Genomic DNA, 27,239 nt, shown 5'->3' with positions numbered 1-27,239 from the left:
AGGCCAACATACCATTTGCCTTCTTTACTGCCTGCTGTCCCTGCACACTTACTTTCAGTGACTGATGCACGAGGACAGCAAGGTCTTGCTGTGTATCCACCTCTCTCAATTTACACCCATTCAAATACTAACCTGCCTTCCTATTTTTGATGCCAAAGTGGATAAACTCACATTTATCCATGTTATACTCCGTCTCCAGCCTTCTCCTTCCAAACTCATCCAGTCCACAAGATCCATTTCCTGTCCCCTCAACCTCATTCCTACTAAACTCCTAACTGTCCAACCTTCCTGTCCAACTGCCCTTCAAATCTGAGCTCATCACTTTACTCCTTAAATAATCCATCCTTGATTCTCTAAGTCCTTACAAACTACGACTGCACATCCTCTTCAAAGTCCTTGAACATGTTGTCACCTTCCAAATCAATGCCCGCCTTTTCTTGCAATCCTGTTTGAATTCCTCCAATTAGGTTTCTGCCCCTGCGATCAATACTGAAACTGTCCTTTGAAAAATTGCTAATAATATCCTCTGTGATTGTTGTAAACTATCTCTCCTCATCCTTCCCAATCTGAATGCAGCTTTTGGCACAGCTGAGCACACCATCCTTTGTGAACACCTCTCCTCTGATGGCGGATGAGTAGGCATTTGCTCCCTTGTCTAGTTCCATTCTTACCTGTCTCCGAGCCAGAGAAAGACTTGCAATGGCTTCTCGTCCCACTTCTGCCTGCTATATTTGGAGTCCCCAAAAAATCTATCCTTGGTTTCCCCTGTCCCCATCTCCTATTTTCTTCTCCGCTGCTGCCCCTGGGCAATACCATTTAATCATACACTGTTAGTTTCTATATGTATACTGACATCATTTAGCTTTCCCTCAGCACCAAATTCTCCCTGAATTTTAAAATTCTCGTCCTTTTTATTCAAACCTTTTGGCCTCACCGCTCCCATTATTTGTAGCTTCCTCCAGCATTACTATCCTTTGAGATCCCTGCATTTCTCCAATTCCAACCTCTTATGCATATCCGGATTTATCATTGGTGACTCTGTGTTTCTGGAAGTTCTACTATAAACCTCTTTGCCCTTCTACCTCTATCTCATCTTTTAAGATGCTTCTTAAAAACAAACACTTTGACCAGGTGCCCTAATATCTCCTCATATAGCTCCGTATCAAAATTTGATGACGCTCCTGTGAAGCACCTTAGGACGTTTTATTTCTTTAAAGGCCCTATAGAAGTGTAAGTTGTTGCTGCGCTATTCATGACACTATCCAAAGAGCAGGCAAGTTCTCCTGATGACTTAACCATTATTTGTCGCTCAATTAACACCACGAAAAATAAATTAACTGCTATTTGTCACATTGTGATTTGTTGGGCATGTAAAATTGGCTTCTGGGCTTTCCATTTTCCATTTCAAAATTTCCTAAACATTATGGAATGTTTGCAATCTTAAGTTTTATAATCATAAAAGTAGCAGGTGGCCATTCGGTCCATCGAGTCTGCACTGGCCCTTTGAAAGAGCACCCTACTTAAGCCCACACCTCCACCCTATCCACATAACCCAGTAACCCTACCTAACCGTTGGACACTAAGGGGAAATTTAGCATGGCCAATTCACCTAACCTGCACATCTTTGGACTGTGGGATGAAACTGGAGCACCCGGAGGAAACCTGTGTAGACATAAGGAGAAAGTGCAAACTCCACACAGACAGTAACCCGAGGCCAGAATTGAACTCTGATCCATGGAGCTGTGAGGCAGCAGTGTTAGCCACTGTGCCACTCAATAAACAGGGACTTGTCTCTGAAGTGCTTCTTGACATTTTGAAGGTCTGATATGCACTTATCTAAATGCAGATCCCTTATTTCCTTTTTGTGGTTTAAACTTGGAGATGTGAGTCTAATATTTGATTTCTCTTTTTGCAGGCACTTAAGATCAGAGGATGATCTTTACTGTGGTCATTTGCAACATCAGGAAAGAAATATTAAGACATCGACAACAGAACCACAAGGATTAATTGCAGGAAACAAGATGATAGGACCTTTTGGCTCCGAACAGGATTCTTTTAGGGGTATAGCCTCTTTATGTTCTGCTGGAGATCGAAATAAACAGCAAACAGGTAACTATTTTACCCTTTCTCACATTCAGAATCTGTGCCCTCTAATAACTGTTGAGGATCATGATTTTGAAGAATTTAAACTTGTAAGAATATATAAACTTTGTAAATTTACCCCTTATTAAATAATACCGCCCTAGGATCAGTGAAGAAAACTGTTTTGCCTCTGAGAAATACTTAATAACACAAAGTATGTTATGAAAAAAGTATTTTGGGCAGCACGGTGGCGTGGTGGTTAGCACTGCTGCCTTACGGTGCCGAGTACCCAGGTTCGATCCTGGCTTTGGGTCACTGTCCGTGTGGAGTTTGCACATTCTCCCCGTGTTTGCGTGGGTTTCACCCCCACAACCCAAAAGATGTGCAGGGTAGGTGGATTGGCCACGCTAAATTGCCCCTTAATTAGAAAAAATTAATTGGGTACTCTACATTTATTTTTAAAAATGAAAAAAGTCCTTTTCATTTGACAAATCAGTTGCTTCTGTAGATCTTATCATGAGCTCTACCTTGCCTATGTGCTCAGTTTGAGAAATGAAAGTACAGAAATAGTCCCTGTTTATTGGGTGGCACAGTGGCTAACACTGCTGCCTTACAGCTCCAAGGATCTGGGTTCAATTCTAGCCTCGGATTACTGTCTGTGTGGAGTTTGCACTTTCTCTCCTTGTCTACACAGGTTTCCTCTGGGTGTTTCAGTTTCATCCCACAGTCCAAAGATGTGCAGGTTAAGTGAATTGGTCATGCTAAATTGCCCCTTAGTGTCCAAAAGGTTAGGTAGGGTTACTGGGTTACGTGGATAGGGTGGAGGCGTGGGCTTAAGTAGGGTGCTCTTTCCAAGGGCCGGTTCAGACTCGATGGATTGAATGGTCACCTCCTACTTTTATGATTATAAAACTTAAGATTGCAAACATTCCATAATGTTTGCCTACCCCATTGTTCCACCAATCAACTCCAAAATATTGCTCTTCAAAAACAACGCTCTCATTCCAGTGTCAGCAGCGTACATTGTATCCTATGAATATTTGACCATCTCAGTTATAGGGAAAGACAGCGAGGTAGACTTAGTCTTGACCTGAATCAGATGCTTAGCGACATAACAACATGTTATTTCACATATCCATTCTTTTTTAAGGAGGACAAAATGTCACCTAAAATCTTGAGACGTTTGAATTGCATTCCCCTGTTGTGTGCACATAATTCATGGAAAAAATACTGCTTACATACAAGCCATCTGTACCGCTTCGCAAACCTCAGACATTGATCATCCTCCCCACACCTTAAAAAAAAATTTAGCTCTCTGAATCTCTTTATATATTTAGTTCCAGGTCCTGGAAATTTCACCATGGCCCAGTGATAGCACACATGCTGCCTGAAATTTGTGGTATAAAGCTGTTCTGCAGGGACTTAAATACATATCTGGCATGACATCGTATCCCATTGCTGAGGGAGTGCTGCATTGGCAGAGGTGTCAACTTTTCATCCAAAATTATAAGCTGAGACCCTGCCTGGTTGTTCAGGTGGTTATAAAACATTCCATGGTATCATATGAAGAAGATATGGAGTTCTCATAGTGTCTTAACCAATATTTATCCCTCAAACAACTCACCCAAAAAGAGAACAACTGAGCAAATTGCTGATTGTGCACAGATTAGCAATGGAATTTGTGCACAAAATAACCAATGTCCACAATTTATTGCACAATGTTATTGTCTGTGATGCTCTTTGGGATGTCCAAAGGATGTGATAAGTACCGCATTAAAATACATTTTTTTTCCTTGTTCCTGTCACTCTTGGGAAAACTCATGATCGCGTAACTTTACCAGTCTTTGCACATATATCCCTAAACTACATGTTTAAATCTCTCCCATCAGCCTTCCTCCCCTCCCATAGTAGCAAAATGGCCCTAAACAAACATTCTCTGAAAACATAGTGCACTTCCAGGCACATTTTGACCTTGAGAAGACCATATAGTAGCAAAATGGCCCTAAACAAACATTCTCTGAAAACATAGTGCACTTCCAGGCACATTTTGACCTTGAGAAGACCATAAGACAGAGGAGCAGAATTAGGCCACTCGGCCCATCGTGTCTGCTCCGCCATTCAATCATGGCTGATATTTTCTCATCCCCATTCTCCTGCCTTCTCCCAATAACCCCTGGACCCCTTATTAATCAAGAACCTATCTATCTCTGTCTTAAAGGCACTCTGAATTGGCCTCCACAGCCTTCAGCAGTAACGAGTTCCACAGATTCACCACCCTCTGGCTGAAGAAATTCCTCCTCATCTCAGTTTTAAAGGATCGCCCCTTTAGTCTAAGATGGTGTCCTCTAGTTCGAGTTTTTGGTGCAAGTGGAAACATCCTCTCCATGCCCACTCTATCCAGGCCTCGAATATCCTGTAAGTTTCAATAAGATCCCTCCTCATCCTTCTAAATTCCAGCAAGTACAGACCATCCTCAACCGTTCCTCATACAACAAGTTCTTCATTCCAGGGATCATTCTTGTGAACCTCTTCTGGACCCTTTCCAAGGCTAGCACATTCTTCCTTAGGTATGGGGCCCAAAACTGCTCACAATACTCCAGATGGGGTCTGATCAGTGCCTTATACAGCCTCCGAAGTACATTCCTAGTCTTGTATTCTAGCCCTCTTGACATGAATGCTAACATTGCATTTACCTTTTAACTGCAGACTGAACCTGCACGTTAACCTTAAGAGAATCGCTCCCATGTCCCGTTGTGCTTCTGATTTCCTAAGCATTTTCCCATTTTGAAAATAATGTATGCCTAAATTCCTCCTTCCAAAGTGCATAACCTCACACTTTTCCACATTGTATTTCATTTGCCACTTCAATGCCCACTCTCCTAGCTTGTCCAAATCCTTCTGCAGCCCCCTTGCTTCCTCAATATTACCTGTCCCCCGACAGATCTTTGTATCATCTGCAAACTTAGCAACAATGCCTTCTGTTCCATCTTCCAGGTCATTTATGTGTATTGTGAAAAGTTGTGGTCCCGGCACAGACCCCTGAGACACACCACTAGTCACGGGCTGCCATCCTGAAAAAGGCCCCTTTATCCCCACTCTCTGCCTTCTGCAAGTCAGCCAATCCTCTATCCATGCCAGGATCTTATCCTTAACACCATGGGCTTTTAACTTATTTAACAGTCTCCTATGCGGCTTCTTGTCAAAGGCCTTCTGGAAATCTAAATAAATCACGTCCACTGGTTCTCCTTTGTCTAACTTTCTTGTTACCTCCTCAAAGACCTCTAACAGATTTGTCAGACACAAACTCTTTTTGAAAAAGCCATGCTGACTCAGTCCTATTTTACCATGCACTTCTAAGTACTTCGCAATCTCATCTTTAGTAACAGACTCTAAAATCGTAGCACTGGCCGAAGTCAGGCTAACTGGCCTATAATTTCCCGTCTTCTGCCTCCCTCCCTTCTTAAACAGTGGTGTTACATTAGCCACTTTCCAGTCTTCTGGGACTCTTTCTGCCTCCAAAGATCATCACCAATGCCTCCACAATTTCCTCAGCTATCTCTTTTAGGACCCTGGGGTGTAGTCCATCCGGTCCAGGTGACTTATCCACCTTCAGACCTTTCAGTTTCTCCAGAACCTTCTCCTTAGTAATGGTCACTGCACTCACCTCTGCCCTCTGGTTCTCCTGCAGCTCTGGCATCCCACTGGTGTCTTCCATCGTGAAGACTGATGCAAAGTAACTATTCAGTTCGTCTGCCATTTCTTTGTTTCCTATTATTACTTCTCCAGCCACATTTTCCAGTGGTCCAATGTCTATTTTTACCTCTCTCTTACCTTTATATATTGAAAATATTCTTCCTATCTTCCTTTATATTACTAGCTGGCTTGCACTCGTACTTCATCTTCTTCCCCCTTATTGCTTTTTTAGTTGTCCTCTGCTCGCTTTTAAAGGCTTCCCAATCCTCTTAATTTCTCACTAATCCTCGCCACTTTGTATCCTTTTTCTTTAGCTTTTATGCTGTCCTTGACATCCCTCGTCTGCCATGGATGCCTTGTCCTCCCCTTAGCATGTTTCCTCCTCCTTGGGATAAATTTGTGTTGTGCCTCCCTAATAACCCCCAAAAACTCCTGCCATTGCTGATCCACTGTCTTCCCTGCTAGGCTCCTTTTCCAATCAACTCTGGCCAGCTCCTCCCTCATGTTTTTGTAGTTACCCTTATTTAAGTGTAATACCATTACATCTGATTGCAGCTTCTCCCTCTCAAACTGCAGGATAAATTCTATCATATTGTGGTCACTGTTCCCTCATGGTTTCTTCACCTTAAGTTCCCTGATTAAGTCTGCCTCATTACACATCACCAAATCCAGAATTGCCTGTTCCCTAGTAGGCTCTGTCACAAGCTGCTCGAAAAAACCCATCTCTTAGACAAATTCCACAAATTCCTTTTCTTGGGATCCGCTACCAACCTGATATTCCCAGTCCACCTGCATATTGCAGTCCCCCATGATTATTGTAATATTGCTTTTTTTACATGCCTTTTCTATCTCCTGATTTATTTTCTGCCCCACATCCTGACTACTGCTCGGGGACCTGTACATATTTCCCATCAGGGTCTTTTTACCTTTGCGATTCCTCAACTCTACACACAAAGATTCTATGCCTTCTGATCCGTATCATTCCTTGCTATCGATTTAACTTCATTCCTTACTAATAATGCAACCCCGCCCCCTTTGCCCATCTGCCTGTCCTTTCGATAGGACACATATCCTTGGATATTTAGATCCCAGCCCTGATCTCCTTGCAGCCACGTCTCTGTGATGCCCACAACATCTTACCGGCCAATTGCAATGTGCGCAACAAGCTCATTTACCTTGTTCCGTATACTGCGTGCATTTCGGTACAATATCCTCAATCCTGCATTGGCCACCTCCCTTTTCACACTCTCCTCATTCACTGTATCCTGTACTGTGGCCCTTTATGATTTTTGACTATGGCTTCTCTACCCCTTTCCCCCTCACTGCTTTTTGTTTCTGGCCCCGTTTTACTTCCCTCCGACTTCCTGCATCGGTTCCCATCCCCTGCCACACCATAAACACCATATATGTATGCATTCTTTTGACACAATCAATCACAATTGTTTTCTTGAGCGTATGTCTTCTGTTGTCCAACTTCAGAACACTGACCTGGCTTGGTTCCATCTTTATTTATACAATTGTATACAGAGTGCCTTTTGCAATATTTTCTTTTCCTGTCCTTGTACCCTTATCTTTGGAACCGTTCAAATAACTAATTACCTTTGTTACTTACTATTTTACATGTTGCCTCATCATCCAAAAATATGCTTTGCTCCATGTGTTTGCTGAAAACGTGTACGACTCTAGCTTTTTACCTGCCTGCCCAACATACAGTCTTGGGTGAGCTGCAATTTCCTTTGGCTAAATGTTTGGAAGGATAAACTCTGTAACCTTGCTGCTGACTGTAAACCCCTCCTTGTTTCAGGCTGAACCAAATTGGACACAGGCCCAATGCTGCCCCAAGCTGTACTTCTAACCTTATATGCTATATTATAAAGTGTTACAACACCAGGTTAAAGTCCAACAGGTTTGTTTGGAATCAATAGCTTTCGGAGCGCAGCTCCTTCATCAGGCCCTTCATTACTCACCTGATGCATCTAATGCATTTGGCAGGGTGTTTGCCTAAGTGCACTTGAAACATGACTTTCAGATATCCCTTTACTTGAAGCTCATACACTCTCTCTTTGGTTATATTTTCCCAGGAATACTTGGGGTAATTGTAACCAATATTTTAATGTACAGAGTTTTAAAAATAAATAACATTCAAATGCATACAATAGTTCCATACTTCATGAAAAGGCACTAGTTAATTGAATTTTATATATGTTGTGTGCAATTGACTTCATGGTTTATTTTACATAGGGATTCCTCCACTTTCTAAAAAGGACGTGGCTACCTCTCCTCTAGTATTTAATAAAGATGAACAAGTCAGCACAGCAACATCACCTTTTTGGGCTGAATCAGCAAGGTTGGTTACCAACTGAATTTTATTAAACAAATTTTGGTATGATGGAGCCCCAATTTCAATGTGTGCACTATTGTATTTTCTGAAACAGTTACCCTAGTGGTTGCGATATTAGACAAGTAATCCAGAGCAGTTCAAGTTCAAATCCCTCGTGACAAGATGGGAATAAAACTGGCAATTTGTGGGCTAGTGCCAGGAAAATACAGTCATGAAAGCTGCTGGCATGCCATTAAAAACCCAAATTGTCCATTGGTTTGCTCGAGGAAGGAATCTTCAACATCTACCTACTCTGGCCTATGTTTGACTTGAGTCCCGTGCAACATGACTGAATGGGGGAAAGCATGAGTAGAGGTCATTAATATAAGTTAGTCTCCAAGAAATCCAATAGGGAATTCAGAAAAAACTGCCCTATGAGGAGTGAGAATATGGAACTTGCTACCACACAGAGTGGTTGAAGTAAACAGTATAGATGAATTTAAGGAGCAATTAAACAAACACATGAGGGAGAAGGGAATGATGGTTACATTGATAGATTTAGTTGAGGAAAGATGGGAGAATGTTCAAGTGGAGCATACCATGTCTAGTGGAGATGTGATACCTTGGAGGAGGCATCAAAGAAGCTTTGTGGGTAGAGCTTAGAAATAAAAAAGGAACAGCCACATTGTTTATTACAGACCCCCAGATAGTCAGCGAGAAATTGAGGAGTAAGTATGTACCCAATTCACAGAGGTGTTATTAGGTGTTTTCAACTTTCCCAACATTAATTGGGGTAGTCACCATCTTAAGGGCTCAGATAGAGTGGAGTTCTTACAATGTACACAGGAGAACCTTTTGGCTTGATATGTAGATGGTCCAACAAGGGACAGTGCAGTGCTGGACCTATTTCTGGGGAATGAAGCCGGACAAGTGGTTGATTGGGGAGCATTTTGGTGATCGCAACCACAACATGGTACAATTTAAGCTTGTTATGGACAAAAAATGGACAAGTTGCAAAAAATGGTTTTGGATTGGAGGAGAATGGCTTTTAGTAAAATAAGGCAGGATCTGGTCAAGGTAGACTGGAAAGAGTTACTTGTGGGAAATCTGTGGGGTGTTTAAAAATGCAATGAGGAGGGGACAGGACAAACATATTCCCTCTAGGGTAATAGGAGGGAGTCACAAGCCCAGAGAACCATGGATGACCATAGACATTTAGGATACGATGGGAAAAGAGAGGCTTTTAGCAAATACAAGGGGAACAAATCAATAGAGGCATTCGTGAATACAGAAAGTACAGGATGGAGCTTTAGGAAAGCAATTAGGAGTACAGGAGGGGATATGAGAAAGTTCTGGCTGGTAAAAGTAGGGAAAAATCCCAAGATATTCTACAAGTACATCAATGAGAAGAAGATACCAGGGAAAGAGTAGAGTCCGTTAGGGACCAAGAAGGAAATCTATGGGTGGAACCAGAGAACATTCATAGGGTGTTGAATGAATACTTCACGTTTGTATTCATCCAAGAGAATGAGGAGGTGTATAGGAAACTCAGGAAGAGAGACTGAGGTTCTTGAAGAAATTGTCATAGGGAGTGACAAGGTATTGGAGGTGTTGGCAGGCTTAAAAGTGGACAAGTATCCTGGTACAGAAGAATTGTGTCCCAGAATGCTGTTAGAGGTGAGGGAGGAGATTGCAAGGGCTCTGACCCAAATTTTTAGTTTATCTCTCGCCACGGGGATGTGCCAGAGGACTGGAGAACAGCAAATGTGGTTCCAATATTAAAGAAAGATTGTAGAGATAAGTCGGGGAACTACAGACCAGTGAGTCTCGGGTCAGCGGTAGGGAAACTATTGGAGAAACTTCTGAAGGAGAGAATCTTGGAGAGGCAAGTTTTGATCAGGAATAGTCAGCATGGCTTTTTCAGAGGGAGGTCATGCCTAACAAATGTGTAGATGAGGGTTGTGTAATTGATGTATTTTCCATGGATTTCAGCAAAGCCTTTGACAAGGTCCCACATGGAAGGTTTATAAAGAAGGCAAATGTACATGGGAAACAGAGTAACTTGATAAGCTGGATTCAAAATTGTCTTAGCTGTAGGAGACAGAGGGTGATGACAGACAGCTGCTTTAGTGACTGGAAGCTAGTGTCCAGTGGCATACCACAGGGACCTGTGCTGGGTCCCCTATTGTTTGTCATTTATAGAAATGACGTTTGGGGGGGGGGGGGGGGGGGGGGGGGGTAGGATCAGTAAGTTTGCGGGATGACACAAAGATTGGCCAGGTAGTTAACAGTGAGGTTGAGTGTCTTGGGTAACAAAGATGGTCAAATGGGCAGAAAGGTGGCAGATGGAATTTAATCCTAAAAATGTGAGGTGATACACTTTGTAAGGTGTAATTTGACAAAGAAGTATTCAATGAGTGGCCTGACACTGGGAAGTTCTGAGGAACAAATTAACCTTGGCATGTTTGTCCACAGATCTCTGAAGGGCAGGTTAATGGGGTGGTGAAAAAGGCATATGGGACACTTGCCTTTATTAATCGAGGCATTGATTACAAAAGCAAAGAGGTCATGTTGGAGTTGTATAGAACTTTGGTGAGGCCACAGCTGGAGTACTGTGTTCAATTCTGTTCGCCACATTATAGGAAGGATATAGGAATAATTGCACTGGAGGGGGTGCAGAGGTAATTCACCAGAATGTTGCCTGGGATGATGAAGCATTTAAGTTATGTAGAGAGGTTGGATCGGCTTGGGTTGTTTTCTCTGGAGCAGAGAAGACTGAGGGGCGACCAGATCGAGGATTATGAGGGGCATGGGCAGGATGGATAGGGAGCAGCTCATCCCCTCAGTTGAAGGGTCAGTTACAAGGGGACACAAGTTCAAGGTGAGAGCAGAAGGTTTAGTGGGGATTTGAGGAAAACGTTTTTACCCAGAGAATGGTGACTGTCTGGAATGCACTGCCTGGGAGGATGGTAGAGGTGGGTTGCCTCACATCCTTTAAAAAGTACCTGGAAGAACACTTGGCACGTCATAATAATAATCTTGCGTCACAAGTAGGCTTGCACTACCACTGCAATGAAGTTACTGTGAAAATCCCCTAGTCGCCACACTCCAGCGCCTGTTTGGGTATGCTGAGGGAGAATTCAGAATATCTAATTCACCTAACAAACACGTCTTTTCGAGACTTAACATTCAACGCTGTGGGACAAGTGCTGGCAAATGGGAATAGGTAGGCAGGGCTGGTGTTTTTCATGTGTTGGTGCAGACTCGATGAGCCGAAGGGTCTCTTCTGCACTATTATTCTGTGATAAATACCAGCATGGACTGATTGGGCAAATTGCCTGTTTCTATGCCATAACTCCAATGCACTGCTATGTAATGCAATATTGCTAGCTTAAAAAACTGTTGGCAATCAAAAATCGCGTATGTAATGTATTTTTATTATATTATAAATATTGCATTGATAGTTTAATTTCAGTTGGGTTAAACTGATATTTAGTTTTTTAATGCATTGATGCTTTGGAAATCATGTTTAACTGTTCTGGCATTTGCAATTTTTAAATTAGTTTGTAGTATTTAATAAAGTTAACTTGCTCCATATTTTATAAGACTATGATGGGGTTGAAATTGGCAAATGGTACCTCTTTGCTAAACCAGTCTATGTGAAGGCCACAAATTGTTTTTTCTTTTTTTTTTGAAAATTTAGATTATCAATTAATTTTTTCCAATTTAAGGGGCAATTAGCATGTTCAATCCCACCTACCTTGCACATCTTTGAGTTGTGGTGTGAAACCCACGCGAACACGGGGAGAACGTGCAAACTCCACACGGACAGTGACCCAGAGCCGGGACAGAACCTGGCACCTCAGCACCGTGAGACTGCAGTGCTACCACTGCGTCACTGCGCTCTCCTGTGAAGGCCATAAGTTGCAAAATTAATTCCATGGTGACAAAAAATTATAGTTAATTTAGTTTTTTTTACATTAAACGATCAATAATTTAATCATTTACATTAATAATCTGTGGCAATAATTCAAAGCACGTTCTTTAGTTGAAAGTCAATTGTTATCAGTGTGATTTTTCAGACCTATCTTTACTGTTGTGTAAAGGTCATATCTAGAATTTCCATTCTGGAGACCAAATGCTCCCAACAGTGGAGAATTGTTATTGGTCTCCGGATGCTAGGAGTGATGTTCAGATGCAAGTCAATCTCCTTCACTATGCTAATTTATGGGGAGAGCTCGCTGGATTCTGTTGGAATTGCAATATTGGGCTGCTACTTTGAGCAGGCAGCACGATACCAAGGCCAGGTGGCGGGCTCCCCTGTCTCCTCACAATGCAAATCCTGTACCTCCCCCTTGCACAAATCCTGCCTCTACTCCCCGCGCCACCCCATCCCACCATGGGAATCACAGGTCATCGCTCCACAGCATGAAAGCATGAGGGTGACCGACATGCTAACCACAGGAGATCCTCCATCGGAGCACCCTCCCATCAGAGTTCCCCCCATTCCCATCAGTCTCTTTCCCCCCCCCCCATCAGAGTTTCTCCCCCTCCCTCCTCCGCTTCCCATTAGCCTCCCTCCCTCCCACCCCGCCGCCACCCAACAGAGTCTCCCCTTGCCGCCTCCCATCATCATCCCGCCCATCGGAGCCACCCCGCCCATTGGTGTTCCCATCCCCCGCCCATTGACGTTCCCAACCCCCCCCCCATCCCCCATCAGGGTCCCCTCCCCGTCCATCAAAGTTCCCACTCCTCCTCCTGCCCATCAAGGTTCCCACCCCTCCCCCTTCCCATCAGTGGTTCTCCCCACCCCCCGCCCATCAATGGTAGTTCCTCCCCCACCCATCAGTGGTTGTCTCCCCGCCCACCAGTGTGTCCCGTCCCTGCCCATCAGTGGGTCCCCTCCCTGCCCATCAGTGGGTCCCCTCCCTGCCCATCAGTGGGTCCCCTCCCTGCCCATCAGTGGGTCCCCTCCCTGCCCATCAGTGGGTCCCCTCCCTGCCCATCAGTGGGTCCCCTCCCTGCCCATCAGTGGGTCCCCTCCCTGCAAATCAGTGGGTCCCCCCCCCCTGTCCATCAGGGTCTCCCCCCGCCCATCAGGTCCTCCCTTGCCCCATCAGGGTCCCACCCACTCCAGAGACCTCCCCCATCAGAGACCTCCCCCATCAGAGACCTCCCCCCATCAGGGACCTCCCCCCATCAGAGACCGCCCCCCATCAGAGACCTCCCCCATCAGAGACCTCCCCCCGTAAGAGACCTCCCCCCGTAAGAGACCTCCCCCCGGCAGAGACCTCCCCCCGTCAGAGACCTCCCCCGGTCAGAGACCTCCCCCTGTCAGAGACCTCCCCCCCCCATTAGAGACCTCCCCCCATCAGAGACCTTCCCCCGTCAGAGACCTCCCCCCCCCCCATTAGAGACCTCCCCCGTCAGAGACCTCCCCCCATCAGAGACCTCCCCCCGTCAGAGACCTCCCCCCGTCAGAGACCTCCCCCGTCAGAGACCTCCCCCCGTCAGAGACCTCCCCCCGTCAGAGACCTCCCCCCGTCAGAGACCTCCCCCCGTCAGAGACCTCCCCCGTCAGTGACCTCCTCCCATCAGAGACCTCCGCCCGTCAGAGACCTGCGCCCGTCAGAGACCTCCCCCCGTCAGTGACCTCCCCCCGTCAGTGACCTCCCCCGTCAGTGACCTCCCCCCGTCAGTGACCTCCCCCGTCAGAGACCTCCCCCCGTCAGAGACCTCCCCCCGTCAGAGACCTCCCCCCGTCAGTGACCTCCCCCCGTCAGTGACCTCCCCCCGTCAGAGACCTCCCCCCGTCAGTGACCTCCCCCCGTCAGTGACCTCCCCCGTCAGAGACTTCCGCAAGTCAGAGACCTCCCCCCGTCAGAGACCTCCCCCCGTCAGAGACCTCCCCCCGTCAGAGACCTCCCCCCCGTCAGAGACCTCCCCTCGTCAGTGACCTCCCCTGTCAGTGACCTCCCCCCGTCAGTGACCTCCCCCCGTCAGTGACCTCCCCCCGTCAGTGACCTGCTCAGACAAGGAGGAGCGCAACAGACACCTACAGATGCTGAAAGATGCCCTCGTACGAACGGGATATGGCGCTCGACTCATTGATCGACAGTTCCACCGCGCCACAGCAAAAAACCGCACCGACCTCCTCAGAAGACAAACACGGGACACCACTGACAGAGTACCCTTCGTCGTCCAGTACTTCCCTGGGGCGGAGAAACTACGACATCTTCTTCGCAGCCTCCAACACATCATCAGCGAGGATGGACATCTTGCCAAGGTCATCCCCACACCCCCACTACTGGCCTTCAAACAACCGCGCAACCTCAAACAACCATTGTTTGCAGCAAATTACCCAGCCTTCAGAACAGCAACCACAACACCACAAAACCCTGCCAGGGTAATCTCTGCAAGACATGCCAGATCATCGACATGGACACCACCATTACACGTGGAAACACCACCCACCAGGTACGCGGCGCATACTCGTGCGACTCGACCAATGTAGTCTACCTCATACGCTGCAGGAAAGGATGTCCCGAAGCGTGGTACATTGGCGAGACCATGCAGACACTGCGACAACGAATAAACGGGCATCGTGCGACTATCAACAGGCAGGACTGTTCCCTTCCAGTTGGGGAACACTTCAGCAGTCAAGGACATTCAGCCTCTGATCTCCGGGTCAGCATTCTACAAGGAGGCCTTCAGGAGACGCGACAACGCAAAATTGCTGAACAAAAACTTATAGCTAAGTTCCGCACGCATGAATGCGGACTCAACCGGGATCTGGGATTCATGTCGCATTACATTCGGCCCCCACCAACAAGCCTGGACTTGCAGAGGCCTACCGACTGAACTGGCTTGGGACAATTCACACCTCTTTAACCTGGAGTTACCTCTCTCTCTGCATCTTTGATGATTTGATTGCCTGCAGGTGCTCGCATTCCGGGGCATCTCTGACTGTGTCTATATAAATGTTTCTGGAACAAGCCTTTCCATTCACCTGAAGAAGGAGCCGTGCTCCGAAAGCTCGTGTTTGAAACAAACCTGTTGGACTTTAACCTGGTGTTGTAAGACTTCTTACTGTGCTCACCCCAGTCCAACGCCGGCATCTCCACATCATTGTCAACATCAGTCATATTAATACTGCTCTTGAATCATGAAAGAGAGTTGGGGAGGTGGAGGTGGATAGAAATAATTGTTGTTAGCTTGTGGCCATGAAGAATTTGTTAGTTCCAGTACTATATCCATTAGTCCTTTGGATGAATATAATTTGAATTTATGCCAAATCGTGGCTTTAAAATTTGTCTTAATTCCCTTTTTTTGTGGCTGTAAGATTTGCCTTTGCCACTCAGCCATTGCTTAATCCCGAGTAAATTCTTGTCAAGTGTTCCAAGGAAAATCCAAAAAGCACTGACTTGAAACATTGGAGCAGCGATTAAACTCCACAGTGATTAAAGTGGCAATGAGTGATATTTTTCAGGCTGGCAGGTAGGTGCTCCACATCATTTCACTAATCAGTTTCCAATCATTATTACCATGAATTACATAGAAGTACTGAAGAAAATGTGTTACAGTAGAACTGCTGAATTGGTCCTTGTACTGCCTTGGGTTCTGATATATAAGCAAAGACAATTCTCAACAGGTAATCTTTTGCTAAGTGTGAATCAAAGAAAAACTAATTGGATCAGAACTAAGGCAGGGAATAGCAATTGATTCTTGAGCCCTCAATATTGAACATCACCATACTCAACACTGGGTATTATTAATATGTACCTTCTTCAATGATCTCTTGTCAACGAGTATGAACATTCACCTAAAAACTCTGTGTCAGTGGTCATGGGTTCTATGGGTCCTTGCGTGGCTGATCACCCCAATCCTAGAGCTGCATCTCCACCCCCTGTTTCCGGGAGGTGGGATTGGTCCTTGGGCTCAAGATCGCTGGTATTCGTTTCCAGGCTCCTTTTGCCGTTGGGTGTTCTTGAAGAATTGTGTCTGTTCAATTAGGGGGTTCCTCCAAGTAGATCTCTTCGAAGCAAGGGTCCCCCAAGTGTTGACGTCTATGCAGCATTTCTTGAGGTAAACCTTCAGAGTGCCTTTGAAGCACTTTCTTTGTCCTCCTCTTGTTCGGGCAACTTCCCTTAGGTGGGCAAAGATGATTTGCTTTGGCAGTTGAGTCTCTGGTATCCTAAGGCCGGCTCAGCAGAGTTGGTTTCGGATGATCATGGTCTTGATGCTGGTGCTCTTGGCTCCTTCAAGGATATTGATGTTAGTACACCTGTCCTCCCAGCTGGTGTAGAGCATCCGTCTCAGACAGCATTGATGGGACAACTCCGGGGACTTTAGGTGGTGTATGTAATCTGAGTGTTTTGAACTTTATAGAAGAGTTGGGAGGACGCCTGCCTTGTACCTGAGGTTCTTAGTATAAGTACGGATGTCATGATCGTTGAAGACTCTCATCCTTAAGAGCATGAAAGCTTGGAGATTCTCTTCTGAGAGAGTGCAAGATGGTGTTGCCATTCCCATACTGACGTTCCTGTAGTGAGGTTGATGTCGCTTTCCTCTTGGATTTCAATCAGTTGAGGTTGAACACTTTTCTGCCCATCCTGTAGATGATGTCCACTCCACTGGAAATCTTGTTCTTTACCAGGTGAAGGATGGGAGGGATGAAGATGGAGAAAAGTGTGCGGGCAATGACACATCCCTACTTTTAAAATTTTTTTATTACTTTTTCTGAGTTATAAAGCCAGGGCTCAGAGTGTGGACAGAGGCGAACCCCTAATCCAGCTCCTTGCCTGCTCCAAAAACCAATTCAAATTCAAATTGAATCCAATTCCTGATGGAAATATCACAAGAGAGACATACCAGATCTGAGCCAAAAGGCAGAGCAGATACTACACTTTACCTTAGCCAGAAGGCCGAGAAGCGATGACGCATCCCTACTTGACTTCAGGCTTGACCTCGAAGACTTCTTTCTTTCCATCAGTGGACTGTCACTGACATCTTGTCATGGAGGAGTCAGAGGATGTTGATGCATTTCTCTGGACAGCCAGCCTTTGACAGAATCTTCCGTAGCACTTCCTGATTAACTGAATCAAAAGCCTTGGTCATATCGATGAAGACCATTTCCCAGGACACGATCCCAAGCTTGATAGTCAACTCCTACAATTGCATTGAAATCCCCATCACAATGAGATTGTCCTCCTGTGGAGAATTTGTGATATCTCTATCCATGTCCTCATAGAATTTGTACTTGATATCCTCAGGAGTAGTCATTGTTATAGTGTATGCAATGATTCAGCAAATACTCTTTGAAGAATCAGGCTTAGAGTGCAACACTCCCATTGAGTATTATGTATTGTGAATGATTTGCTTCTTCCATTTTCCTCCATATGTGCACATTTGCATTCTTTGTTGAGACAATCTTGATATAAAAGTGAAAAAATATAACACTGTTATTTGCAGACATTTGTTTTATTTATTAGAAGATCTCCTAAACAGCAATATATCTCATCACACACTGACACTGTGACTATGAATAATGTATTTGGATGATAGTTACAATGTAATTTGCAGAAGATTATGACAGAATGCTAAATGCATTCTGATTATTGCATTTGTTGATTCAGTGGAATGCATTAAAGGTCTGTATTTGTGACCATGCAAAATTAATATTACTTCACCTCGTCTTATTAAAGTCCCTTGGAAGCACAGATTAACAATCCGTCAGACTGCACTTGCAACAATGAAATAAAGTTGAAAAGAAATAGATTTAGTCCATCATAATTTCTCAGTTACATTTCTAGCTTAACAATTATATTGTATATCACTAATCACACTGTATTTTAAAATCTGACATGATGCTTCTGAAATACAAGAAAAATGGAAAGAGGTGAGGCTATTTGGCTTAATTACTGATTACTCCGATTAGCTGATTACTCTGACAGATAGTGTACTCAATTCCAGACTTTACCTCACCTAAATAATTTCATCTGGAAAGGTTCTGCAGAGATTTTTTTGACTTAATTGACCCTCAGTGCCATGTTTAACTAGATGTTTGTTCAGCTATTTTTATAGGTGCTAGTTGAATTAGTGTTAGCTGCTTTAGTTGGGAGTATTTGTTTCATTCTTGGGATATGGGTGCCACCTGCAAGACCGATATTTATTGTCCATCTCCAATTGCTCATGAAAAAGTGGTGGTTGTCTGCTATCTTGAATCACTACAGTCTTAGTGATGGATGTAGCCTTTTGCATTCATTCACAGGATGTGAGCACTGCTGCAACGCCATTTATTACCACATCTAATTGTCCTGAGAAGGTGGTTGTGAGGCTACTTTCTGAACTGCTGCAATTTGTGCGGTGAAGGTACTCCCACAGTGCTGAAAGGAAGTTTTAGGAGATTGATCCAATGGCGATCAATTATTGGTGATATAGATGTAAGGCAGGATGATATGTGACTTAGAGGGAAACATGGAGATGGTGCTGTTCCATTTTATCTGCTGCCTATGACCTTCGAGGTGGTCACGAGTTTGGGAGGTGCTGCAGTGATAAATTAAGATCCCTTGTATCCTCTCTGGTCCAAAGGCACTATTTTGAAGAAGAGCAGGGGAGTTATCCCCGAGCAGGAGAGTTATCCCCAGGGGATTTCGCCCTCATTTAAAATCATAAAAATTTATTATTTGGTGATTATCACATTGCTGTTTGTGAAAGCTTGCTGTGTGCATTTGACTGCTCTGGTTCCTACATCACAATATTGACGACATTCCAAATACTTAATTGGCTTTAAAATGCTTTGAATGTCCAATGATCTCAAAAGGTGCTGTTCGAATGCAACATTCTAGTCCAGTAGAAATAAATCATAGGACATACAGTGCAGAAGGAGGCCATTCGGCCCATCAAGTCTGCACCGACCCACTTAAGCCCTCACTTCCATCCTATCCCCGTAACTCAATTACCCCTCCTAACCTTTTAGGACACTAAGGGCAATTGAGCATGGCCAATCCACCTAACCTGCACATCTTTGGACTGTGGGAGGAAACCGGAGCACCCGGAGGAAACCCATGCAGACACGGGGAAAACGTGCAGACTCCGCACAGACAGTGACCCAGCAGGGAAAAGAACCTGGGACCCTGGCGCTGTGAAGCCAAAGTGCTATCCAATTGTGCTACCGTGCTGCCCCAATCATCACGCTTGGTTTGCTTTTCTAATGGCCTCATTAACCTCCACCACTACTTTTGTGATTTGTGAGGTCCATTTGCCCCTCTACCCCATTTAAATTCCTATTTGCAGGTAGCGCGTGACCTCTTTCTTTTTCATAATCTATGTTGAAATTCGTTTGCTCATTATATGATCATTTCTGGTTTATAATTGTCTTCTAATTTATTGCAGTCCACCTCAATATTGACTCATGTTCCCCATCCCAGAACTTTTGACATTGTTTCTCCAAAGTCTTTAATAGTTTATGCAGGTTGTGAGCAACAGTGGTCCCAGCATTGATCCTTGTGGGACTTCACTTTCATATAGCTCATTTCTGATTACAACTTGCATATTGAAATCCTTTATGCACAAAACTTGGCAGTATATATAATGAAGTTCACCTAAAATTGAGCATCAGGATTTGTGGTTTCTGTGCAAGTTAGTAATGTAAAAAATAATGTTCTAAATGCATCATTGTATTACAAACCATTTAAGTCTAAAATGCAGCATCGTTTTGAATTTTAATTCATTTTTGGGGATGTGGCCATCGCTAGCAAGGTTGTGGAAAATTCTTTGTTTGCCAGAAAAGGAGCTACTCTTCAAAAAAATAAATTTAGAATTCCGATTAATTTTTTCCAATTAAGGGGCAATTTAGCATGCCCAATCCACCGAGCCTACACATCTTTGGGTTGTGGGGGCAAAACCCATGCAAACACAGGGAGAATATGCAAACTCCACACGAATGGTGACGCAGAGCCGGGATCGAACCTGCCTCTTGGCAGCAGTGCTAACCACTGAGCCATCGTGCTGCCAGAAAAGGAGCTACTTGACCCACTGCTGTCCATGGTGAAAGTGCTCCCACAATTCTGTATGTTTTTCTTTGTAGGTGTTTGATATAACTGCATGACATGCTAGCCCACATTGAGGGTTGGTGGGGGGGGTTGGGGGTTAAGACGCAACCACGCAGGTCTGGAAATGGAATCAGTTGTAGGTCAAAATGGGTAAGGGTGGCAGATTTTGTTCCCTAAAGGAATTAGTGAACTCAGTTTAATTTTGTTTGGCAATATAACAGCTATCACTTTTACTGATTCTAGCATTATGGTTCCAGAATTTTATATGAGGCCATATTGTAGATCACTGCAGTGCAGAAGGAGGCCATTTGGCACATCCAGTCTGCACCGACCCTCTGAAAGAGCATCCTACCTAGGCCCACTCCCTCGTCCTATCCCCATAACCCCACCTAACCTTTGGGCACTGAGGGGTAATTTAGAATGGCCTAATCTATCTAACCTGGGCATCTTTAGACTATGGGAGGAAACCAGAGCACCCAGAGAAAACCCACGCACAAAAAACCCACGGGGAGAAAATGCAAACTCCACACAAACAGTCACCCAAGACCGTAATTGACTCCAGGTCCCTGGACATTGTGAGACAACAGTGCTAACCACTGTACCACCATGCTGCGCAAAATAACCTAAATAACCGTCTCAAAAATAACCTACCTTTTCCTAATTTGTTATATTTGTATTTTTGTCTCATCCCTGAATATTGTTTTCTCCTGACTCTTGCTCCTGCAACAGCCATTGCAAGTATCATTCCTTTTCCTTAACATATATTTAAGTTATTCACAATTATTTTCCTATTTTACACGACCAGCTCAGCTTAAAATCTGATAGCTAGTTGGGCATCAGTCATTGAAAGTAAGAGCACACGCACAGCAGGCAAATTGTATGCTGGCCTTGCTAGCAAAGGGATCTGAGTATAGGAATAAGGGTGTTTTACTGCAATTGTATGGTGCATTGGTGTGCACCAGGAGTATTGTGTGCAGTTTTGGTATCCTTATCTGAGGAAGAATATTCTTGCTGTGGAGAGAGTGCAGCAAAGGTTTACCAGGCTACTTCCTGGGATGGTGGGACTGTCATATGAGGAGAGACTAAGTCAGCTAGGATTATATTCATTGGAGTTTAGAAGAGTGAGAGGGGATCTCATAGAAACTTATAAACTTCTAACGGGATTAGACAGAGTAGATTAAGAAAGAATGTTCCAGATGGCAGGGCAGTCCAGAACTAGAGGTCATAGTTTGAGGATAAGGGGTAAACAACTCAACAACCAGTTACACTACAGACAGTTACCCGCAGATCCAGCCAAAGAACACATCCGCCAACTCAGTAGACTAATCAAGACCTGGATCCAGACCTTCAGAGCACCCTATGTGCTCTTATCCTACATACTCCCCGCGTTGGAGATCTCTACTGCTTCCTGAAAATACACCAGGCCAACGCACCAGGCCATCCTATCATATCAGGCAATGGGGCCCTGTGTGAGAACCTCTGGCTACATCGAGGACATCTTTAAACTCATCGTACAAGGAACCCCCAGCTTCTGTCGCGACACAACAGACTTCTTACAGAAACTCAGCATCCATGGACCAGTTGAACCAGGAACATTCCTCATCACAATGGACGTCTCGGCACACTACACCAGCATCCCCCATGACGTCAGCATTGCTGCAACTGCCTCAGTACTCAACACCGACAACTGCCAAACTCCAGACACAATTCTGAAACTCATCTGCTTCATCCTGGATCACAATGTCTTCAACCAAGGGGACCAAATTCACACCTCAATACGCCAACATCTTCATGCACAAGTTCGAACAAGACCTCTTCACCGCACAGAATTTTCAACCGACGCTATACACCAGATACATCAATGACACTTTTTTCCTTTGGACCCACGGTGAAGAATCACTGAAATGACTATACAATGACATCAATATGTTCCTTCCACCATCAGACTCATCATGGACTACTCTCCAGAATCGGTTGCTTACTTGGACACTTGCATCTCCATCAAGGACGGTCACCTCTGCACTTTGCTTTACCGCAAGCTCACAGCCTCACGATGCTCCACTTCTCCAGCTTTCACCCTAAACACATTAAAAAAGCCATCGCCTATTCAAAAGCCCTCTGTATTCACAGGATCTGCTCAGAAGAGGAGGAATGTAACAGACATCTGCAGACGCTAAAAGACGCCCTCGTAAGAATGGGATATGGCGCTTGACTCATCGATTGATAGTTCCAACGCGGCACAGCAAAAAAACGCACCGACCTCCTCAGAAGACGAACACTGGGCACAACCGACAGAGTACCCTTCGTCGTCCAGTACCTCCGCGTAGCGGAGAATCTACGACATCTTTTTTGGAGCCTTCAACACTTCATCGATGAAGATGAATATCTTGCCAAGGCCACAACTTGCCTTCAAACAACCGCGTAACCACAAACAGGCCATTGTTTGCAGCAAACTACCCAGCCATCGGGAGAACAGTGACCACAACACCACACAACCCTGCCATTGCAAGCTCTGTAAGACATGCCAGATCATCGACATGGATACCACCATTACACATGAGAACGTCCCCCACCAGGTACGCAGTACATACTCGTGCTACTAGGCCAACACAGTCTACCTTATACTGAGATACTCAGCATGTCATGCAGCACCTGTGGAGAGAAAAACAGAGTTAACATTTCAGGCCTGTCACCTTTCATCAGAACTGAGGAAAGTTAGAAATGTAATAGGTTTTGGGTCTGCCAAATACAATAGTTCCAACATTTTCTGTTTTTATTTCAGATTTCCAGAATTTGCTGTATTTTGCTTTTAAATCAGGTTAATGTGTGACTTGTGTGGGAATGTGGTGGCAGGTTCTCATGGTCTTGCTGCCCTTATTCTTCTAGGTAGTAGAAGTTACAGGTTTGTGAGGTGCTGTCAAAGAAGCTATGACAGGTTGCTGCATTGCATCTTGTATTATATAGATATGAGGCACAGAAATCGGGCATTCATCCCAACCAGTTCATGCTCATGTTTATGCCCCATTTCAGAGTTCTCCCATCCTTCCTCATTTGAATCTACCGTTGCAATCATCTATTCTCATCTCCTTCATATGCATGTCTAGTTCCCTTAAATGCATCTATATTACTCACTTCAATCAGTCTGCTGGTGACAAGTTCCATACTCTTTGGATGAAGAAACGTCTTCTGAATTCCCAATTGCATTTATTGGTGACTGTCTTAGATTGGTGCCCTCTAGTTTTGCTGCACCCCACAAGAGGAAATATTCTGTGTCCACTCTACCAAAACTATCTAAACACTCTATCTAATTTTAAAGACCTCCAAGAGGTCACTCCTCAGCCATCTCTTTTCAAAGCAAAGAGGCGCAGCCTGTCAATCCTTCCATGCTATGTATACCTACACATTTCTGGTATCATCCCTGTAAATCGTCTTGCACCCTCTCCAGTGTCTCTCAGTACTTTTGATAATATGACAACCAGAACTTCACATAGTGTTCTAAATGTGGTCTAACCAAGGTTTAATAGAGGTTTTGCATAACTTTCCTACTTTTCAATTCTGTCCCTGTGGTAATAAAACCTAGTACTTGGTTTGCTTTTTTTAGTGACCTTGCTAACCCATGGGACAACTTTTCATGATTGGTACATTTGTGCTCTTTGTTCCTCTACCCCACCTGGACTTGTACCTTCCAAGTCACACATGATTCCCGCTATTCTTTCCACCAAAATGTTCTACCTCACATTTATCTGTGTTAAACTCCATTTGCCAATTATTTGCCGATTCTCAAAGTTTATTTCCTGTAATTTGTTGCAGTCCTTCTCGGTATTGACTGTCCACCAACACCCCCAACCCATACCCACTCAGTCAGGTGTCAGTTGTGAATTTTTAAATTGTTTTTTTGATTCCAAAGTCTAAATTTTTAATATAAACTGTGCAGTGATTGCACTCGCCCTGGGGTTCACCACCTTCCACGTTCTGCCACTCTGACCAACTATCCTTTATCCCCATATATCCTTTATCTCTGTTTTCAGTCTTGAAGCCAGCTAGCAATCCATTCTGACCATATTCATTAGTATAACATGGGGCATCTTATCACACATTTTGAAAATGCGGATTAATTACATTTACTCACGTAACCATTGCCTACTCATTCTATACTATAGCCTCAAAAATTCAATAAGTATTCCCTTTTAAAATTCTTGCTGAATATTCATTATTATATGCCTCATTTGCAGATGTTGTTCTATTCTCTGTGGTAAGAATTCCATTATTTTTTCTAACTGATATTCATCTGACTCGTTTATAATTCATTTGACATGTTGGAACGTAGAACATAGAAAAATACAGCACAGAACAGGCCCTTCGGCCCACGATGTTGTGTCGAACTTTTGCCCTTGATTAAGAACAAATTAAGCTACACCCCCTCATTCTACCGTAATCCATGTACCTATCCAATAGCCGCTTGAAGGTCCCTAATGTTTCCGACTCAACTACTTCCACAGGCAGTGCATTCCATGCCCCCACTAATCTCTGGGTAAAGAACCTATCTCTGACATCCCCCTATATCTTCCACCATTGACCTTAAATTTATGTCCCCTACTCGGTACTCTATCTATTTCTATTCCCCTGATCATCTTATAAACCTCTATCAAGTCGCCCCTCATCCTTCTCCGTTCTAATGAGAAAAGGCCTAGCACCCTCAACCTTTCCTCGTAAGACCTACTCTCCATTCCAGGCAACATACTGGTAAATCTCCTTTGCACCTTTTCCAAAGCTTCAACATCCTTCCTGAGAAGAGGCGACCAGAACTGCACACAGTACTCCAAATGTGGCTTTACCAAAGTTTTGTACAGCTGCATCATCACCTCACGGCTCTTAAATTCAATCCCTCTGCTAATGAAAGCGAGCACACCATAGGCCTTCTTCACAGCTCTATCCACTTGAGTGGCAACTTTCAAAGATCTATGAACATAGACCCCAAGATCTCTCTGCTCCTCCACATTGCCAAGAACCCTACCATTAACCCTGTATTCCGCATTCATATTTGTCCTTCCAAAATGGACAACCTCACACTTTTCAGGGTTCAACTCCATCTGCCACTTCTCAGCCCAGCTCTGCATCCTATCTATTACCACAGATGGCGAAGATGATTCTGGAAAAGAGCGAAAGTAACAGGGTAGTTGTTATGGGAGACTTTAACTTTCCAAATATTGACTGGAAAAGATATAGTTCGAGTACATTAGATGGGTCGTTCTTTGTACAATGTGTGCAGGAGGGTTTCCTGACACAATATGTTGACAGGCCAACAAGAGGCGAGGCCACATTGGATTTGGTTTTGGGTAATGAACCAGGCCAGATGTTAGATCTGGAGGTAGGTGAGCACTTTGTAAACAGTGACCACAATTCGGTGACCTTTACGTTAGTGATGGAAAGGGATAAGTATACCCCGCAGGGCAAGAGTTATAGCTGGGGGAAGGGCAATTTTGATGCCATTAGACATGTCTTAGGATGTGTAGGTTGGAGAAGTAGGCTGCAAGGGTTGGGCACACTGGATATGTGGAGCTTGTTCAAGGAACAGCTATTGCGTGTTCTTGATAAGTACGTACCAGTCAGGCAGGGAGGATGGGGTAGAGCGAGGGAACCGTGGTTTACCAAAGAAGTGGAATCTCTTGTTAAGAGGAAGAAGGAGGCCTATGTGAAGATGAGGCGTGAAGTTTCAGTTGGGGCGCTTGATAGTTACAAGGAAGCGAGGAAGGATCTAAAGAGAGAGCTGAGACGAGCAAGGAGGGGACATGAGAAGTCTTTGGCAGGTAGGATCAAGGAAAACCCAAAAGCTTTCTATAGGTATGTCAGGAATAAAAGAATGACTAGGGTAAGAGTAGGGCCAGTCAAGGACAGTGGTGGGAAGTTGTGTGTGGAGGCTGAGGAGATAAGCGAGATACTAAATGAATACTTTTCGTCAGTATTCACTCAGGAAAAAGATAATGTTGTGGAGGAGAATGCTGAGACCCAGGCTATTAGAATAGATGGCATTGAGATGCGTAGGGAAGAAGTGTTGGCAATTCTGGACAAGGTGAAAATAGATACGTCCCCGGGGCCTGATGGGATTTATCCTAGGATTCTCTGGGAAGCCAGGGAAGAGATTGCTGAGCCTTTGGCTTTGATTTTTATGTCATCATTGGCTACAGGAATAGTGCCAGAGGACTGGAGGGTAGCAAATGTGGTCCCTTTGTTCAAGAAGGGGAGTAGAGATAACCCTGGTAACTATAGGCCGGTGAGCCTCACGTCTGTTGTGGGTAAAGTCTTGGAGAGGTTTATAAGAGATACGATTTATAATCATCTAGATAGGAATAATATGATTAGGGATAGTCAGCATGGTTTTGTGAAGGGTAGGTCATGCCTCACAAATCTTATCGAGTTCTTTGAGAAGGTGACAACAGGTAGACGAGGGTAGAGCAGTTGATGTGGTGTATATGGATTTCAGTAAAGCGTTTGATAAGGTTCCCCACGGTCGGCTATTGCAGAAAATACGGAGGCTGGGGATTGAGGGTGATTTAGAGATGTGGATCAGAAATTGGCTAGTTGAAAGAAGACAGAGGGTGGTGGTTGATGGTAAATGTTCAGAATGGAGTTCAGTTACGAGTGGCGTACCACAAGGATCTGTTCTGGGGCCTTTGCTGTTTGTCATTTTTATAAATGACCTAGAGGAGGGCACAGAAGGTTGGGTGAGTAAATTTGCAGACAACACTAAAGTCGGTGGAGTTGTAGACAGTGTGGAAGGATGTTGCAGGTTACAGAGGGACATAGATAAACTGCAGAGCTGGGCTGAGAGGTGGCAAATGGAGTTCAATGTAGATAAGTGTGAGGTGATTCACTTTGGAAAGAAAAACAGGAATGCGGAATATTTGGCTAATGGTAAAATTCTTGGCAGTGTGGATGAGCAGAGGGATCTCGGTGTCCATGTCCGTAGATCCCTGAAAGTTGCCACCCAGGTTGATAGGGTTATGAAGAAGGCCTCTGGTGTGTTGGCCTTTATTGGTAGAGGGATTGAGTTCCGGAGCCATGAGGTCATGTTGCAGCTGTACAAAACTCTG

At 44.5% G+C, this 27,239-nt stretch overlaps 1 protein-coding gene and 1 pseudogene across 1 annotated transcript in view; one reads left to right on the top strand and one right to left on the bottom strand.

Moving 5' to 3' along the window:
* The window catches only part of kiaa1328 (KIAA1328 ortholog), a 248,031-nt gene that overhangs the window by 175,656 nt on the left and 45,136 nt on the right, over positions 1–27,239 (top strand). Inside the window, 2 exon segments of the mRNA XM_038790679.1 lie at positions 1,916–2,109; positions 8,017–8,122. Of these exon segments, the coding sequence (XP_038646607.1) occupies positions 1,916–2,109; positions 8,017–8,122 (300 nt within the window).
* LOC119963993 lies at positions 16,827–17,031 on the bottom strand (annotated as a pseudogene).

This window comes from Scyliorhinus canicula, chromosome 3 (genome assembly GCF_902713615.1).
Source record: "Scyliorhinus canicula chromosome 3, sScyCan1.1, whole genome shotgun sequence".
NCBI classification, from domain to species: domain Eukaryota; kingdom Metazoa; phylum Chordata; class Chondrichthyes; order Carcharhiniformes; family Scyliorhinidae; genus Scyliorhinus; species Scyliorhinus canicula.
The sequence above is the reverse complement of the archived record's forward strand: the minus strand, read 5'-3'. Positions and strand labels throughout refer to the sequence as shown.